This window comes from Arachis ipaensis, chromosome B5 (assembly GCF_059453495.1).
Source record: "Arachis ipaensis isolate K30076 ecotype BB chromosome B5, ASM5945349v1, whole genome shotgun sequence".
NCBI classification, from domain to species: Eukaryota; Viridiplantae; Streptophyta; class Magnoliopsida; order Fabales; family Fabaceae; genus Arachis; species Arachis ipaensis.
This window is the reverse complement of record NC_142440.1, coordinates 124,062,557-124,081,067: the sequence shown is the minus strand read 5'-3', so window position 1 is coordinate 124,081,067 and position 18,511 is coordinate 124,062,557. Positions and strand designations below refer to the sequence as shown.

The window sequence follows — 18,511 nt, the reverse complement described above, 5'->3', positions numbered from 1 at the left end:
TTTGAGGAGTCATAACATTGGTGGAGATTCCATCAATAAATTTTAGAGTCATCATTGGAGATGCCTTCTTAGAGGTTTGTCTTAGATACTATAGTCTTGGATCTGTTTGAGATTTCACTTAGACCAAGTTTTAGTTTTTTAACAAAACGAAATAAAATTAAATGTTAAAGAGTAATCCTGAAATTGTTAGTCAATTCACATCGAGTGTCTCAGACTTTATAACAACATCCAATGCTACCTCTCTAAATCCACAAGGAGTGATTGATGATGTGGAGAATTAGGTGATAACGTATGGTGATGAGGATATTCAGGAAGGGACTGAGATATGCTCCAAGTCTGATGGGTAGACTCTTTGTTGACAGACAATTCAGTACAAGAACGTTAGAATTAACCTTATATGCCATATGGATTCAACTAGAGGGTTTTAAAGTTTTACATCACGGAGGGAACCTATATCAATTTTTTTTTTTGAGAAAGCGGTTGATTTGCTATGAATTGAAGGGGTTGCTCCTTGTCTCTTCAAGAACTACAAAATTAACCTGAAACGGTGGAGAGAGAATTTCCTAATTTGTGATGAAGAATTTGCCACTATCTTGATTTGGATTCAACAATGGGGCCTCCAGGAGTAATGCAAAAAAAAGGTTCGGGTAAGAGGGTAGGCGAGACATTAGGAGAGGTGATGGAAGTTGGTATTTTCTCTATGAGGCATAAGGAGTAACCGATGCTGAAAATTAAGGTCAAGCTCGACATTAAAAAACCACTAAAAAGAGTGTTGAAAATCTATGGTAGCAATAACAGAGTCACTGATCTTCAACTCAAATATGAACTTGTTGGTGACTTTTGTTGTGGGAATATTGGACATGGAATCAGAACCTATCAAAAGCACTTGGAGAATATGGCAGCTGGAAAAGTAGAAGAGGAGAAATGGAGAGGATGACTCTGAGCAAACTAATTTGAAAGGAGACTAAAGATGATAAAGAAAACATGAATCCAAACAACAATGAGAATAATAAATCTAGAAAAGATAGACAAAAAAACCAATGTCTGTTAATCTACTACGTGAATTTGCAAATCTGTTAGTCTAAAATAGGAGTTCACAGAATCAGGAGAAGGAGAATGGGATTCAGACCTCATGTAGAATTCTGTTCAGCAAGAAAATTAAAGAAAAAAAGACTGAAAATAAATAGCTAGGAGAAAAAATTCACACAATGCAATCTCAGAGGTTAAAAAGAGGACCGAAGAATGCAATGTTGAGGCTAGTTACCAAAAACAATGCTCGGAGAAAACGACTGAATCAGAGGAAAGATTGGGTACCACCTAACAATTGGAACCCAAAAAGGTATGAGGATGGTGATGTGAAACTGTCGGAGTTTGGAAAAACCCCTAACAGTTCACAACATCAAAGGGATTAATAAATCCCATTTTCCCGAGGTTTTTCTATGCGAAACAAAAAATAATACCTCGACCGTGGAAGGAGTTTTGAGGAGGATAGGTTTTGAGTTTAGCTTCATAGTTGATCCTATTGGATTGTTGGGAGAATTGGTAGTGGCATGGAAAGAGGGAGTTAATATGCATATAGTGAATCGTGATACTTCCTTAATCCATCCACTTTATTATGAAAAGTCAATAGGAAGACAAGAAATGTGAAGTAATTTGTAACGACCCAATTTTTAGTATGTCTAGATCATACCGAAAATTGAGCACTACCAGCTTGTCTTTCTAATTATTATCTATTATTTATTATATGAGCCCGAGTTATTGTTAAAAGTGTAGTTATTTTGCGATGTATTTTTTTATTGAAAACGTTTGTTTTAATATATGAAATCATTCATAATCAATTCACATATAATAACAGATATAACAGTTATAAACAACCGCACTTATATACATCTCAAGCAGTTAACAACATTCAGTTATCCAGCCTTTATTAGAGTATAGATCTTAGTTAGAACACCCCTAGATATAGCTAGATCAAAACTCAAGTCAGGTGAAATATCATCAAAAGGCAAAACATCATCTACTTCTCCTCTGCACGATCATACATTGTCATAGGATGTCTCACTGGTACTCCATCAAGTAGCCATATAAAATGAACCTCGTACAAAGGATTTAGGTTAAAGTTCATATTCAAACGGGGTGCAGACGTCAGCTGGTCTCACAGTATTTACATATAAACAGATAATAGAGTTCGCCGTAGACTCAAAAGAATACCTAGAGCAGAATTTTCTTTGCGGAATGATCACTAGCAGATGACAGAAGAGTATTCCTGCCTCCATCTGAAGGGGGAGAGAAGTGAGTATGAACTGGAAAGTTCTTAGTAGAGTCAGGCTAATTAGTCATGTTAATCGCTTCCGTCATTCTTAACAGTTAGTAATATATTTCACAATAAACAAAGAGGATGATATTGATATTTATTTGTAGGTTAATTGGTAATTCTTGGTGATTAGAGCAAGAATCAAGAGCTTGGAATTGAGGTAGGTAATTTTATGAAACTGAAGATAAATTGGTGTTATTTTGTTTAGTTTCGATCATTGGGATAACTTGAACAAATGCATGGCTTATTTAAATTTTAATACTGTTGGAATTTGGTTTTTCACTCTGTCAGTAAATTTTGTATAATTTTGTGTGAATTTTGTAGACATGGTTAGAAGCTAAAATTTGTATTGAATCTCAACAACTTCTTGAACTATGTACATAATTTCATTCAAGACTAATTGGATGAATTTGGTTCACAAAAATATCTAGGAAACAAAATCAATCCTAAACTTTGTTCGGTGACCCAATCATCAAGATCGCAAGACTTGGATTTTGTTAAACAAGTTAGACATTGTATTTTAAGAACATTTAAAAAGCCATTTGGTATTTTTAAAAATTTCAAGAACCTATGTTTCCCTAGAATAGTCTAGTATTTTGTTACCAATGAAGATGATATTCGTCAGAGATTAAATTCTAATATGATATCCATAATATTCTAGGTTAACATGGTGAATTTTTTTTGGAGTAAATAGTTTGGTACCTAACTCCCGAATTGCCCTAGGACAACAGGTGGTCCAAGAATGCTTCTTGACAAGAGAAATTTTATGTGGTCTAGAAATTCGCAATTAAAAGCTCGTTGAAAGTATAGCTTCTAAACCAACAAGAATCCCTTCGTACAAAAGTTTGGTTGTCACAAGTAATAAAACCCAATAAAATTTATAACCGAAGTATTTAAACCTCGGGTCGTCTCTCAAGAAATTGCAGGGAAGTATGATTTATTATTGGTTATGGAAGATTATCTTTTTGGGGTTTTTCTAAATAAGGAACAACAAAAGTAAATTGCAAGAACTAAAATAATAACTAATAAAGCTCTTAGCAAGATATGAGAACTGGAAATCCTATCCTAGTTATCCTTATCAAGTGTGATGAGAATTGTTTATTGCTCCCACTTAGTTAACCCTTACTAAATAAAGGAAAGTCAAGTGGACCAATTAATAGGATTCCTCAAGTCCTAGTCAACTCCTATGGAAAGACTAGCTTTAGAGGGATCCAAATTAATCAGCAAATTCCAATTTTCAATCAACAGCTGAGTTTGATAACTCAAGTGTCACCAATTACTCAACCAAAGCCAAGAGGAGAAAATCTATTCGAATAAAAATGCCTTTTCATCAATTAAAACTAAGAATATAAAAAGCTAAATTAAAATCATAAATCTGAAATACCTCAAATTGCATTAAATAGAAATTAAAATCTAACATGAAGAGTTCATAAGCCAATTTGGCTAAATAAGTAATTACCAAGAGAAATAGATAAACCCAAGTACTAGAATAAATAAAAGTAGATAAGAGAAACTAAATTAAAAGAACATTGAACTTGGAATGAAGAAGAAGTAAACCTAACCTTAAGAGAAATCATAAATCCTAAAACCTAAGAGAGAGGAGAGAACCCTCTCTCTAGAAAATTACATCTAAAACCTAAATTGTCAATTATGAATTGTTGTTTTTTGTATGAATGAATGGATTCCCCCACTTTATAGCCTTTAATATGTGTTTTCTGGGCTGGAAACTGGGTCAGAAACAACCCAGAAATCGCTGGGGGCGAATTCAATTACGTACAGGTTGCTGGTTTTTCTGCAGAACCACACGTGCGAGTCAATTTTCTTTAGAGAAACTATGACAAATTATATATCATTTCGAAGCCCCGAATGTTAGCTTTCCAACGCAACTAGAACCGCCTCATTTGGATCTCTGTAGCTCAAGTTATGGTCAGTTAAGTACGAAGAGGTCAGGCTGGAAAGCTTAGCAATTCCTTCAACTTTTTGTATTCCCCTTTTGCATGCTTCCTTTCCATCCTCTAAGCCATTCCTGCCCTATAAATCATGAAATCACTTAACACACATATAAAGGCATCGAATGGTAATAAGAGAGAATTACAATTGGGAAATTTAAGGCCAAAGAAGCATGTTTTCAATCATAGCACAGAAGTAGGAAGGAAAATGTAAAATCATGCAATTAGTATGAATAAGTGTGCAAAGACTTAATAAAAATTACTCAATTGAGCACAAGATAAACCATAAAATAGTGGTTTATCACTTCTCTTTAAGGCTCGCTGACCCACACAAGGTATAATATATCCACATGAGATCTTATCTAAATCTGGCACGAATTCACTCTGATTTTCTGACATATTCTTATGAACACTATAAAAAGAGGCCAGATATTCACCCCTTACGTGGGATCTAACTCTAATCCTTACATCTCTTTGACCAATACTGACTTAAGCATAAGAATTTATTATAGATACCCTTGACCCTTGGTTTGTTAGACCATCACTGGTTAGAAGCCTATCGTTCTCTTTTCTTGAGATAACCTAGTTAAGGATTTCGGCTAGCACCTACTTAAGATTGACGTTATTTATGTAGGCTTCCACTCAGTGATCTCAAAATAAAACTACCCACCATCCAAGTAGAATCCTTTTGTTTTCCCCCCTTTTTGTACAACTTTCAAGCCATAGCCATAAATCCTTAAACACCTCGCATGAGGACAGTAGGATGGCTTGACAACCACCTTCAATATCAGAACCCGAACCACCGAGTTTTCTCAAAAGAAACCGATAAAAGCCTTCAAAAGTTAGTGAAAGAAATCATCAACCAAGATGATAAATTATGCTAATTAGTTAAAGTCTTGTCAACATTCTATAGAACCACCATTATGACTCCTAAAACACAGAAAGAATAGGAATAAGCACGAAAGCAGGCACGAATCTTGACAAAGTGCATAACAAACTTGGGAGCCAAGAGTATATAATCTTACCAGCGGATGAATGAAGGAAATCTGGACCAATCTCATCATTTATCTACTATGGAGCTCCCAAATCATTCATGCTCCAGGTTGGATGCTACGCAAGCACCTAGAAAAACTATTCAAGAAGCTTGTTAATCAAGCGCTGAAGTAGAGGTAGGGAAAGAGACTCTTACAGGCCTTTATAGAATTTTTCAATGAAAAAATCCAAAAAGGTTCTGCCACTGCAGAGATATGGATACCTAAGGCAAACCACCAATCCATAACACTATTTGGATGCCTTTAAAATTTGGAAGGGGTCTCCGATGCCCTCCAGTATAAAGCCTTCGAGTAACTCTAAAAAAATCCTATCTCACATGGTTCAATATGCTTCCACCTAGGTATATCCTCATCTTCTAGGATCTATCATGTAATACCCTACCACACAGAGCATTACGCCTAGGATATAAATCAGAGGTGGCGAGGTACTACGACCTCTAAAAGTAAAATACGTACATATATAACAAGAATAATATAGCTAGGAGCCTTGAAGGAAAATGGGTAAGATCAAAATAAGACCAAAGATGCGTCGCTCGCAAAAAAATGATAAGACAGAAGGCTTATACAGAAAACTAAATGACAAGTATATAAACAACATTTAAAAAGATAGATACATAATCAAGCTCTGAACTCGACTTGCGAAGCAAAGGCCGACTAGAGTATATTTATATACATATATGCAACCCAAGAAGTGTTTACTAAATTATGGAATATAAACCCTATTTCTCCAAGTTAACCTCTAGGAGGAACAAAATACATATATATACAAGTAGAGTAACTACATGTACATATACAAAAAACAAAGTATAAAATCCCAAAGGTAGATTTTCCCGTCCCAAGAGTCTCCAGCAAGCTCAACCTGATGTATCACGTCCTGCATTTGAAAACAAAAATATATGTATGAAACGAGAACCAGGGTTCTCAGCATGGTAAAAGTGCTCGCATAGTTAATATAAAAGGTCTCGGAAAAGCCAGAGGCATTCCTTGAACTCCGACACTCAAAAATTAAACTTAAAGATTATACTAAACCATAAGTTTTTGGTAATCTATCCAGGGATCCTAAATTCTAATCTAACTCTTCACCTCTTGTAAACCCAAACCTCCTAATCACTAGTGGAACTACCCTCAGCGTCATCTCCGCCAGCATGAGGGATCTCTCAGTTGCAAATACATACAAAATAGACAAGGAAAGCACAAGTATAGATTGCAGTTACAGCAAGTAGAACAAGTAGTAGATAAGCAGAGTTAGGTAGTTAAGCAAACCAAAAAATTCACACTCAAGCAAAACATACAAATGCATATGATGCATGCCTGTCCTACAGGCCATGAGCTCATGTGTCGGTTACCTTTCCAAAATCCGACACACCCAGTAGTTAACCCGGATATTGTCTCTCTAATATGCATCCACACTCTTGGGATATAGTGCCTGTCACACTCTTGGGATATAGTGCCCGCCACACTCATGGGATATAGTTCCCGCCGTATTTCCGGGATAAAGTATTTCCACACTCTTGGGATATAGTGCCCACCACACTCTTCGGATATAGTGTCTACCACACTCATGAGATATAGTGCCTGACACACTTTTCAGGGTAAAGTGCTCCCACACTCTTGGGATATAGTGTCCGCCACACTCATGGGATACGGTGCCCGACACACTTTACAAACAGAGATAAAATGATGCAAGAAAAACGGAACAGAATATACATTCACACTTTACAATCATAATCATTATCCTCATAATCACTTTCAATCATTCTTCTTCCTTATCTCTTACCCAGAGTAAGTGGACAACGCTATTGCATCTTACCCAGTATCTCAACTCTTATCCGGAGCAAGTGGACAACACCACTGCCTCTTACCCGAGGTCTCTTTCTCAATCAGATTCAATCGCGTACCACATTCAATACTTCCGTACCTCATTAATTGATCTCTTCTCTTCACAGACCTCCTTCCACTTCAATTTAACTTTCTCAATAATTTCACTCTTCTTTTGTGATCTAAAAACTAGCCTTCGGGTCTTAAAGAGTGACCGAGGTTTGAAAAGTTAGAGGGATGGTTTTCAAACTCAAAAACATAATTTTCAGCCAAAACAAGGTTTCGCGTACGCATGCCTTCCGCGTATGTGGGACGTTTGGCAGAGCCCAGGGTCTGCATCGCATGCATGTCCATGTACACATGGGCTGCAAAATTGGCATAAAGCTACTAAGTTCATAAAAATCAGTTTTTTAAACCAACTTTAAACGCGCATAACATTTTCGTTAAAAATCGTTTTTGTTCCGTTCTTCAAACATTGTAAACTTCACGAATCCAATTTTTATTCAAAATAAATTTTAAAAAATTTGATGGTCCGGAAGCCAAGTTATGCCCTGCTAAAGTTGGTCAAAAATAAGCTTTTACCAAAAGTTTCCAAACACTAATTTTCCAAAATCCTCAATCCAATTCACTTCAATTACAACCATAAATCACTACCAATTACCTCTCCATCCTTCCTCAATCATTCCACACCCAATTTCTCAAATCACATTCCACATTCCACATTCATAATTGGGAGTAGCTTCAGCAGAATTTGTCGATCCATTGAAAATTGGTGGATGAACCTTGAGAAACGAAGCCAAGGTCATCGGAGTAGCTCCCTACCGTTTCCATCTCCATTTCCATTTCTATTTCCATCTCCATTTTCACTTCCATTTCTGGCCGGTTGACCCAGCCTTTGTACGGCTTGCAATGTTGCAGTAGCATTCGCTTCCATAGTATTAGCCAAGTTGGCCATCACTGCCATGAACTCAGCGTGATTATCCGTTGATGGGTTACCCTCATTCTCTCTTCGAGTACGTGTCTGACCTCGTCTGTGAGTCACCATTCAGGGTCCTGTCTACACCAAATAATCGATATCAAGGTGATCAGTTTTAATATCAAAAGCCTAGTGCTTCGATTATCCCAAAAAGGCACTCACAAACAAGCATGCTTTGAAATATCAAAAGATAACCTAAATAGCATGAAAGAAAAATGACCCAAAGTATGCAATGAAGCACAATCGGTCCATCCCTCAGACTCACAAGGACGAACCGCTCTGATATCACTAAATGTAACACCCTAATTACACTAAGCCTTACCTCATGCCATAAAGCAAAGGTTAATCAAAGGTCACGATAATTCTAAGGCTTATACATGAATATATATAGAAGAAATAATAATTCTAGAAGTCCGATGAAAAAATAAGCTCAAAAACCAAGATACAAAAGCGTGAAACATTCACACGAAGCTACAAACTTAAGGCACAAGATATATATTAGATAACAAGATATAAGTATATAAGAGAGTATAATAGTCATAAGGATCTAGCCGCCGCCCGCGGAGTTTAAGCCGTCTAGTTATATACAAATAAATAGAGTTTTGAAAGTAAAACAACTTATACAAAATATCATTCTCAAGACTCTAAGGCAAAAGTAAATACAAAAGTGAGGGTACTAATAAAAATAAATCAAAGGACTTTAAAATAGGATAAAGGAACTCCGCTCTGTCACCATCAAGCAACTCACCAAGGTGGGTTGCGACCTGCTTCTGAAAAAATAACAACAAAGTATGGAATGAGAATCGAAGGTTCTCAGTATGGTAACAGTGCCCAGTGATGTAAGATATAAGACTCCTAGACACCAGAGGCAATCCTAGAGCTTCATATCTATTATGAGATTCAAGCTTAAAACATAAATAAATTTATAACATTAACTTTAAAGCCACAATGAAAATAGGGTAATCTAACTTAAGGAATTTCTAACTAACAATTCTCCGCTATCCCACAGCCTTTCGCCTACCTAACCGCCATGCGATCCCATCGCCACCGCCTTCCGAACCTCCTCAATCCCAGTAAAATACACAGATAATACAATACAAGGAAAGCACAAGTATAAGCATGTATATCAAGTAATTTAAATAGGCAATTAGACATGTTATACAATTAGACAAGCAATTCAAGTTGACAAAGCAAACAAACAGATAAAAGATGCACATGATGAATGCCTGTCCTATTAGCTGTGATATCATGTCGTCGGTTCAACTGCCAACCCGACACACCTCCATGGAGATGTCGCCTTTCGGTCTCATAATGGTAACCCCCGAGATATCGTGCCCGGATCACGGTCTAGGATGTCAATGCCTGCACACTATAGCGATTCTGAACGGATGCGAGCGGGATACTCTTGCCACGGACATCACATCTCAACGTAAGCGGGACGAACCACCGCCCTTTCGCCGTTGCTGCGACCTCGACAGGCGGGATCCAACCGCCATCCCTGCCAGGCGCATAGCATCTCAACAATTTCAGTATAAAAACATTACATCAGTTGTTTTCAAAAATTATTTCATTCAGTATATCAATGATCCATCATTCCATTCCGAATCCCAGACTCATCTCAACCACCATCAATTCATAATTTCCACAATTCATTAGAGTAAATCCCCAAAATAGTCTCCCAGATTGGGCCCGTGCACCAATGTTGCCCCTCAGTTTCTAAATGCTCTAAATGCACCCTCCAATTTGAGCTCCATGTGAAATCCTGGTCCTTTCACCCAATTCTGGCATAACTCAGCAGCCGGAGCGCTGAGCTAGCGGTTCCACCACCTCCACGTAGGCTTCATCACCCTCCACCATCACCATCATTCCTCCTCTTCTCCCAACGGAGCCACTACCCTTCTCTCTTCTTCCAATCCTCCTTTCCCTTTCTCCCTTCCTCAAGCATTGTAGCCCTTTCCTTCTCTCAGTTCACCAGCCTTCAGATCACTACCTCAGAACCACCGCCACAACCCTTTCTCTTTTCTTCTTCCTCTCTTCTTTTCTCTTCTTCCTCAAGCTTGGAGAATATTTCCATACACTTTCAGCAACAATCATAATCCAACAAACTAAATTAACCTATCATAACCACCTAAAATAAATTAAAACAGATAATTAAACTAAACTAAGCCTAAAACTGGTGAAAATTAAAACTAAATTCTAAATAAACCTAAACTAATAAGGGAAGTTAAGGTGGTCAGACAGGGAAAGAAGGCAAACCGAAACGTGAGGAAGGAGATGAGTGTTAGTCATCATGGGTGATGGAAATGACAAGGAGAAGCAGACGAGGGGAGGACACTGGCAGAGTAGTGGTTGCAGCGGCTATTGCGGTAGCAGTAGTTCGGTGATGAGGAACAAAGATAAAGGTACCCGGCTCTTTAGCTGAGAAGAGAAAATGAGGAAGGAAGATGTGGCGATGCTGGGTAAAGGCTGGAGGTGATGGTGGTGGCGATGGAGATGCTGGAAGCTACGATAGGACTAGGGTTCGGTGCGTGGAAGAGGGTGATGAAGATGGCAGATTGGCGGTGACAGTAAGCTCGGGCCCGGCGGAGGTGGTTCGCCAAGAAGAAAGCTTGACGTCTCTGGACCTGACGGGGAAGGAGAGGATAGAGGGAGGAGATTGGACGCGGTGGTCACAGATGGTGGAGGCTATGGTGGCTTGCGGTGGTGGTTTAGCACTTCAGCCTTAAGCCAATGGAAAGGGCTACAATGCTTGAGGAAGGGAGAAAGGGAAAGGAGGATTGGAAGAAGGGAGAAGGGTAATGGCTCCGTTGGGAGAAGAGGAGGAACAATGGTGATGGTGGAGGGTGATGAAGCCTACGTGGAGGTGGTGGAACGCCAGCTCAGCGCTCCGGCTGCTGAGTCATGCCGGAATTGAGTGGAAGGACCAGGATTTCGACGGAGCTCAAATTGGAGGATGCATCTAGAGCATTTAGAAACTGAGGGGCAACATTGGTGCACGGGCCCAATCTGGAGGACCATTTTGGGGATTTACTCCAATTCATTGTCAGTGATCATCAACACAATATTCCGCCTTCTCACTCAACCAAACCCGTCCTCAGTACTCCAGAAACCTAAGTCTCCATTTTCTAAACTTTTTACAAGACATATATCTAATTAAACTTACCTAAAGCATCCTCCATGAGTTGACACCTAAAAACAAGCTAAAGGATTTTAGATAAGGGTCACGGAAGTTTATAAGCATGCTAGGAAGGTGAAACAGTTAAAAACAAGGTTTTTTATTGAAAAACAGGACAGTGTGCGTATGCATAGAATTGTGCGTACGCACGCCCATAGGGATTTTCAAGAGGTATGCGTACGCATAGAGGGGTGCGTACGCACATGAAGTAAAAATCTTCATTCTGTTTATACGCACGATGCGTGCGAACACCCTCAACAGAATGCACCTTCCAGCGTGTGCGTGCACACAAGGTTGTGAGGTTGTGCGTGCGCACAACTTGCAAAAATTCAGTAGGTGGTGGGTGCGCACAGAGCGTGCTAGCACTCCCAACAGTAGGCATCTCCTTGTGTGTGCGTGCGCACAAGCGTGTGCGTACACACGTTTTCAAAAGTACACAGGGTGTGCCGCACAAGGCTGTGCGTACGCACAAGTCAAAATTAGCCACTGATGAGAGCACGCGCATAGCAGTGTGCGTGCGCACACAAACCAGAAATCATAAAATTCTGCAACATCACAAAATTCAGATTTTGACACCAAACTTTAAACGGTCATAACTTCCTCTATAAAAATCTATTTTCTATAAACTTTATATTAATTGAAAGCTCTCAAAGCCATCTTTAATTTAAATCAAGTTTCATCCAATTTTAAGCTTTGAGATTCACATTATGATCCATCAAAATTCACTAAAAATCTATTTTTACCAAAGTTCACTAAGTGCTCAAAACTTCAAAATTTACAACCAAACCAAACCAAACCACACCAACTTCAACTCACATCAGTTCTTACCATTTGTATCACATTCCACCACTCATATCATCAAATTCTCAAACCCAAATATCAATTATATCGCCCTAAACCATTTCTCAAATAACAAACTCATCAATCATCATTCTATCACTATTAATCATAAAAATCAACTTCAATTTCAATCTCCAACATCATTTATCAACATCAACACCAAAATCCATCAAAATAACTCAAAATTATCAAATCATCATACATCATCATACAACAAATTCAACAACCAATATAATCCAATCCTATCCTATGGGTCACTAGCCTAAGTGTCCAGAAATATTATATATTACATAGAGAAAACCGAAACCATACCTTGGCCGATTCTCAATATGCACAAAACACCACTTTGAGTCCAAACAAGCTTTCAATCACTAACAAATCACCAATCTCACCTTCAAAGCTCCAAATCAACTCCAACAAGTGCAAGAACTTAACTAAAACCATATAAATTACCATAAATCAATACATAGGGTTTCTAAATACATAATTTCACAAGGTAAAGAGTTTTCTGACCTTTTATGATGGTTTTTGAGGTACAAACTACCAATAGCCCAACCTTAGAGACCACCTAATCAATCAAAACACAAAAATTCACTCAAAACCAAAATTTAAATTTTCGAAATTTTTAGGACAATAAGCAGGACAGAGATGAGTGAAAATCTTACCATAATACCTAGCTAGAAGTAACGGACTTGGCAAGAGTTTCGCGTAGCCGCTGACGGCACGCGAATCGGAGCACCGTAGCTCGAGTTATGGTCACCGGAAGAGAGGAGTGAATAGTGACAATGGTAGAAAGCTCTCACCTTTCTCCTCACTTCAGCTGCTATTGTGTTTATGTTATGAGGATGAATGTGGCTGAAATGTGTTCATTTGAGTGTATTTATATGTTGGGCTTGGACCCAATTTGGTTTCGATCCAACCCGTTAAAATTTTGGGCCCGTTTGACCCAACTTTGGGCCAAACCTTTAAAATTAGTGTACGATTTTCAATTCTAAACATTTTTCTAAGGTTTTTTACTATTTTTTTTATTCTCGCACAGTACTGGATAGGTTTAAGCCGGTACTGCCGGTTAATTTACCGGTACGCGTTTTTACGCAATTTTCCGAAAAAAATTATATTTTCCAACTCAGAAAAATCTGCTAAGTCCAAATATAATATTTATATTTTCTAATTAATATTCTAAAATTTTGGACCTATTCCGGACAATTAAATTATGATTATTTTACATTAATTAATCAATTATTTTAATTCGCGGTTCTTACAGTTACACTCTGCATTGTTGAATCCATGTTAGGTTTACCTTCCCTAACGTGTGATCCTGCGGATCAGCCTGCTTCTCAAAAATTGCTATGCAGTTCTCCACCAAGTACGAGTGACTGCTGTCCGATCTGTCCATCTCGGGCTCCTCATTAATTGGCATGCCAAGAATATGTAGCACGTCTTCTAGGGTGACAATCACCTTTTTACCAACTTGAACGTGGAACGTGTGAGTTTCAAGACTCCATTGTTCCACTAGAGCACCCAATAGTGCGAAATGTCCTTTCACCTTACCTAATCGCGAAAACATGCATTAACCCGGTTGATGCTAGGGCAGCTATAGTGGTCTCGTTGTAGGTCTTTAGTGGATCAAATTTTTTGACAATAAAGTCATGATAGCCTGCCGTAGACAACAACAACAACAACAACAACAACAACAACAACAACAACAACAACAACAACAACAGTATAATAATAATAATTACATAATAATAGAAAATAAAATAATAATAATAATAATAATAATAATAATAATAATAATAGCTATAATAACAACATACACAAATAAATTGACATAATAAAAAAAGCTTACAAATTGAAGATTATCCAAATATTCAATAATATGTTCTTGAACTAACGTAAAATCATGAACTATTTTAACACAAATAAATTGACACAACAAAATAATATCTCACAACCCTCATTGATTTTCTCTCTTCACACACAAGCTTGTTCATTTTTCTCTTCAGAACATTTCTTCTTCATCGACTTGAGCAAAATGCAGATGGAGTGTGAAGCATATAAAGGGCCAGCTTGTCTACGTGTCAAACATGCGACACCTCTCACCTGGAAACGCAAGTTGTGAGCTGCTCTGTGCTCCTACAAAACACAGGTTACATTCCGCTTAGTCTAAGAAAAAAGTGGTTAAAACTGTCTATATGCAATTACACATACCATGATACAGTATACTTGAATTACACTACTTTTATCCATTCTTAAATTAATTTTTGAAATTTTTTTTCTTGGTCACTAGTGCAAATTGTGTTTAAATGCAATTAAAATGTCTCTGATTTTTTGAAATGGATCATCTCCAGTGAAAAAAACATTTGAGAGAATAAAGTGTGATCTTTCACCTTTAATTCTCTAAGTAGGACCAAAATTAAATAAGAGAGAGAAAACAATAAAAGGTTATATTAAACACTGGATAACATCCCGTCTTTTTTCTACTGAAGAGTATCCACTCCCCTGATTTTTTCGTCCCATTATTGTTTTTCTTGTTTTTTCATTTACACGCATAGATTTCCGCAGAAATGCAATCTTAAATGGAGGCCTGTGATGGAGTTGGGCTGGAACTCAGGGCATTTTTAACCGGCCCATTGCCATTGCTAGAGCTATTCTATTCTTGCCTTCTTGGTGGTCACGACTCCACACCAAATCACTTGTGAAAGAAACTTGTGATGCATGATATTGGGTTCGAAGATGAACTCTTCTCAGGAGAGTCGAATTCACGTTTCGCGAGCTTGTAAAGTCCGATTGCCAGTAACAAGGTTCAATACCTACTACAGTTTAGCTACCCAACAAAATTGCTTCTCGACACCTTCTTCCCCACCACGTTTAGCGCGTAATTGGAAGCTTCTTTGCATAGAAATGGGTCAATATGATCTTGGTTTACACCAGTTTTGCAGGACCATAGTAAACAATTATCGTAGTAAATAAGCATATCGCATAGCCTGCATTAGAAACATACTATTACACTAAAATCTGATATTCCGGTTTAGCAACTACATAACTGCTTTTCTATTAAATATATGAGTGAAACCAGCAACATAAATATACAAAGAAAGACAACATTCACTCATGAATCATGATACAATTCAGAGAACAAAGGAAAAAAAGAGTAACAAAAAGGTGCGCGCTTTAATGGAATTTGAGTTTAATTTCTCCAGCCTAAAGAAACCTAGCTCAGAACTCAAGAAACTAGAAGAACCAAATCTATGTAACTGCCACTGATCATTATCTAGACTAATAACTTAAATGAATGCTATATAGATGCGTCCTTAAAGCCACAGAACTTCACAAGCTTTAATCAATTAACTAAGATATTCTTTTCTATCACAATCCACTTTCTTCGGTAGAGAGTTACATATAAACAAACGAATGAACGAACTATGTACCTACTACCAAAAGTAAATTAGCTTTCAAAGCAACAAAACAAGATTGTTGTTATAGGCTTTCAAGTTTCAAATCAAGATTCTTCATCAGAGTCAGAAGAAACAAGCATCTTGTCCTTTCCCTTTCCCTTTCCCTTCCCCTTCCCAGATTGTCGCGCCTTTCCATTCCCTGCGTCTTCAGCAACCTTGTACAAATCTGCTGTAACCTCTGTTAACCACGAACCAGGAACAAGACCCTGCACAACCACGTTAGCGCAGAATCAGATTATAACAAATCAAACAAAGAGTACAGCGACGCTGCAGAGATTCAAGTTAAAAGAAGTCAAGAAAAATCGATGCAACTTACATCCAATTGCTTCCGGATACTTCTGGGCCTTTTGTTGGGCCTGCGCGGCGGCCGGTGGCCCACCATCTTTATGAAATCTTCTTCAACCTCCTTCCTTGACAATTGAAGGGAGAATTTCGGCCTCGGCGCGCTCTTATCGGAATTGCTTCGAAGCTTCAGCAACTTAACGGTGCCGCCGTCAGTTCTTGCAGGAGAGGAATTCTCATCAATCTTCAACGCTTTCTCGCTGCCGCCGCCAAGTCTGCCGTCGGAGAATGGAATCTTCCACTCCGCTCGCCTTGTCCTCAGATTCCACGTCCTCGCGCCCTCCCTCGCTAACAGAGGCGGCGATTCCCGCTCGTTTTCATCCTCCCCCACATTCATCTTGTCGTCCTCTTTGTTCCTCAAAATGGCGTCTTTCATCTTGTCAGCCTCGGTTTTCAGATCAAACATCAGTTTTTGCCTCATCGCCTCAATTCCGTCCTTCACGCCATCGGCACCGCTGCGGCCCTTGCCATTGATTCGCGACCTCGGTATCTTTGCCACCGAGTGGTTTCCCTCCTGTTCCGTTTCCCTCTTCCGCCTCGGCGGTGACTCATCGGACATTGAAACTGAAGATCGGCGATCTCCGCTGCTGGAGCGGCTAGAGCCGGCGGAGTTTGTGCACCTCAGGTACTTCTGGCTTCCCCACTTCAAGTGTGGAAGGTTGAAATTATGAAGGCGGTTTGATCGCTTGGGACTGGTCGCCATGGACTCCGGCGCTGGAACTGTCCCTCTATCTCCGTTCAAACCCGGCAGCACCATTTACATGAAGACAAGGAAGAGAATCGGAGGAACGAGAAAGAGAGAAGAAAACCCTTTCACTCCGCCAAGTGTTTTGGGGTGCGTAGGCAGAGGAAGAGAGAGCTGAAAATTCTATCGAAAATCAGAAACAAAGAGATTGAATAGGCTTTTTTCTGAGGTGGCCGGGAAATTAAGTTAATATAAGGAGTAGGGACTGAGAAGAGGGGGCGGTTTTAACGTTTGGGTTAATGGACTTGGAGTTGGACCTTGGGATGCATATGCTCATGTTTCCGTGATTCTTTTTTATTTACACCATAAACTTAATATAAATTTAAATATTTTGTTTTCAACTGAAATCCTTATCTAAATCGTAAATCTCAAATTTGTTTTTATCACATTTTGATCCGAAAACTTAGTTCTTAATATAAATGTATGAGGCAATTCGACCTATTTAAAAAAAAAATATTATATGACTAATAAAATTTATCATTTTAACATTTTTGATAATCTAATCGAATTGATTTTTTTATTTTATTTTTTATGGTATTTCTATTTCGACAAGTTAAGGATTAATCCGTCGCGATACTGAACTGAACTCTATTTAAAAGTTTGTCGCTGAGTAGGTTGCTGCATATACCAGACAGAATTCGAACTCTCAACGCTTACTTAAACAGACTAGTGAACTAACCACTAAACCAACTAAACTTAGTTCTCTAACCGAACTAGTTAGCTCGAACGAATTAACCAAAAATTAACTACTAAGAGTATGTTTGGTAAACACGTTGAAAGCAAAAAAAGTGCGTTCAATCTTTTTTAACGCTGTAATTTTTGTTTGGCTAATTTTTTTCTTCTGAACGCGAACATGATTCTGGATTTGAACTCTCGTTTACCAGAAGCAACAAATTGTAACTTCTACGTTTAGCTTCTTCGTTCACTTCATAAATTAAAAAATTAATTGGCATTCTATCAATTTTGTCATTCAATCTCATCTATAACAAGAAATACCAAAAACAATCATCAGAGTTTTTGAATTTTTTTCTTCACAAATAAATATTTTTTAATATTATTATTAGTACTCTTTGTTAAGTTTTAATTTTTATCAATTATTTATTTATTTTTTTATTAATAGTATGAATATTTTTGTTTAGAATTTTTTATGTTCACTTATGTATATTATTGTATTTTTTTAATTGAATTTTTAATATTTATTATTCATATGTTTTTTTTAATTATTTTTATTAATATGTATTTTTTTTATAGAATTTTATTTTTTTATTTGACTTTGTATATTTTTTACTATATATCCTTAAATTAGTATATATTTTATTTATTATTATTAATTTTTATAATATAAATTTTATTAAAAAGATATAATTAAATACAAAAAGAATACGAAAGAAGAGTATTAACAAATTATAACAAAAGAGTATTAATTTTCAATACATAAATTTAAATTCTTTTCAAAAGTAATTATAGTAAAAAATGTTAAAATAATATAGATTTGAATAATATAAATTTATGTCCTTTTTAATAATTTTTGTCTAAAAATAATTTTAAATAATGTAATCCAAACAACATTCATTTTATTATAATCCATTTTATCACAAAATTATCAAATATAATTATATAAATCACGTTAATACCAACTCATTTTTATCAAAATTAAATTTATAAAATCAATTTTATACAAAATTTCATTTACAAACTCTAATTCAAACATACACTAAATTATGTCGCTTTTTAATTTTATTATGGAGGCAAAGTTGGTGCTCGACTTGGATATGGGGAGGAGTGGTGCTTAACATTGGTGGTGGTGTCAGGCACCACTCAGACCCAACAATTTCTTGAACT

At 37.4% G+C, this 18,511-nt stretch overlaps 1 protein-coding gene across 1 annotated transcript; it reads right to left on the bottom strand.

Moving 5' to 3' along the window:
- Positions 1-15,216: 15,216 nt before the first annotated feature.
- On the bottom strand, positions 15,217-16,997 carry LOC107643852 (uncharacterized). Its single transcript, XM_016347601.3, has 2 exons — positions 15,899-16,997; positions 15,217-15,788 (listed from the first exon to the last, which is right to left on the bottom strand). The coding sequence occupies exons 1-2, from the start codon at positions 16,679-16,681 to the stop codon at positions 15,627-15,629; spliced, it is 945 nt and encodes a 314-aa protein (XP_016203087.1). The 5' UTR covers positions 16,682-16,997; the 3' UTR covers positions 15,217-15,626.
- Positions 16,998-18,511: the final 1,514 nt, after the last annotated feature.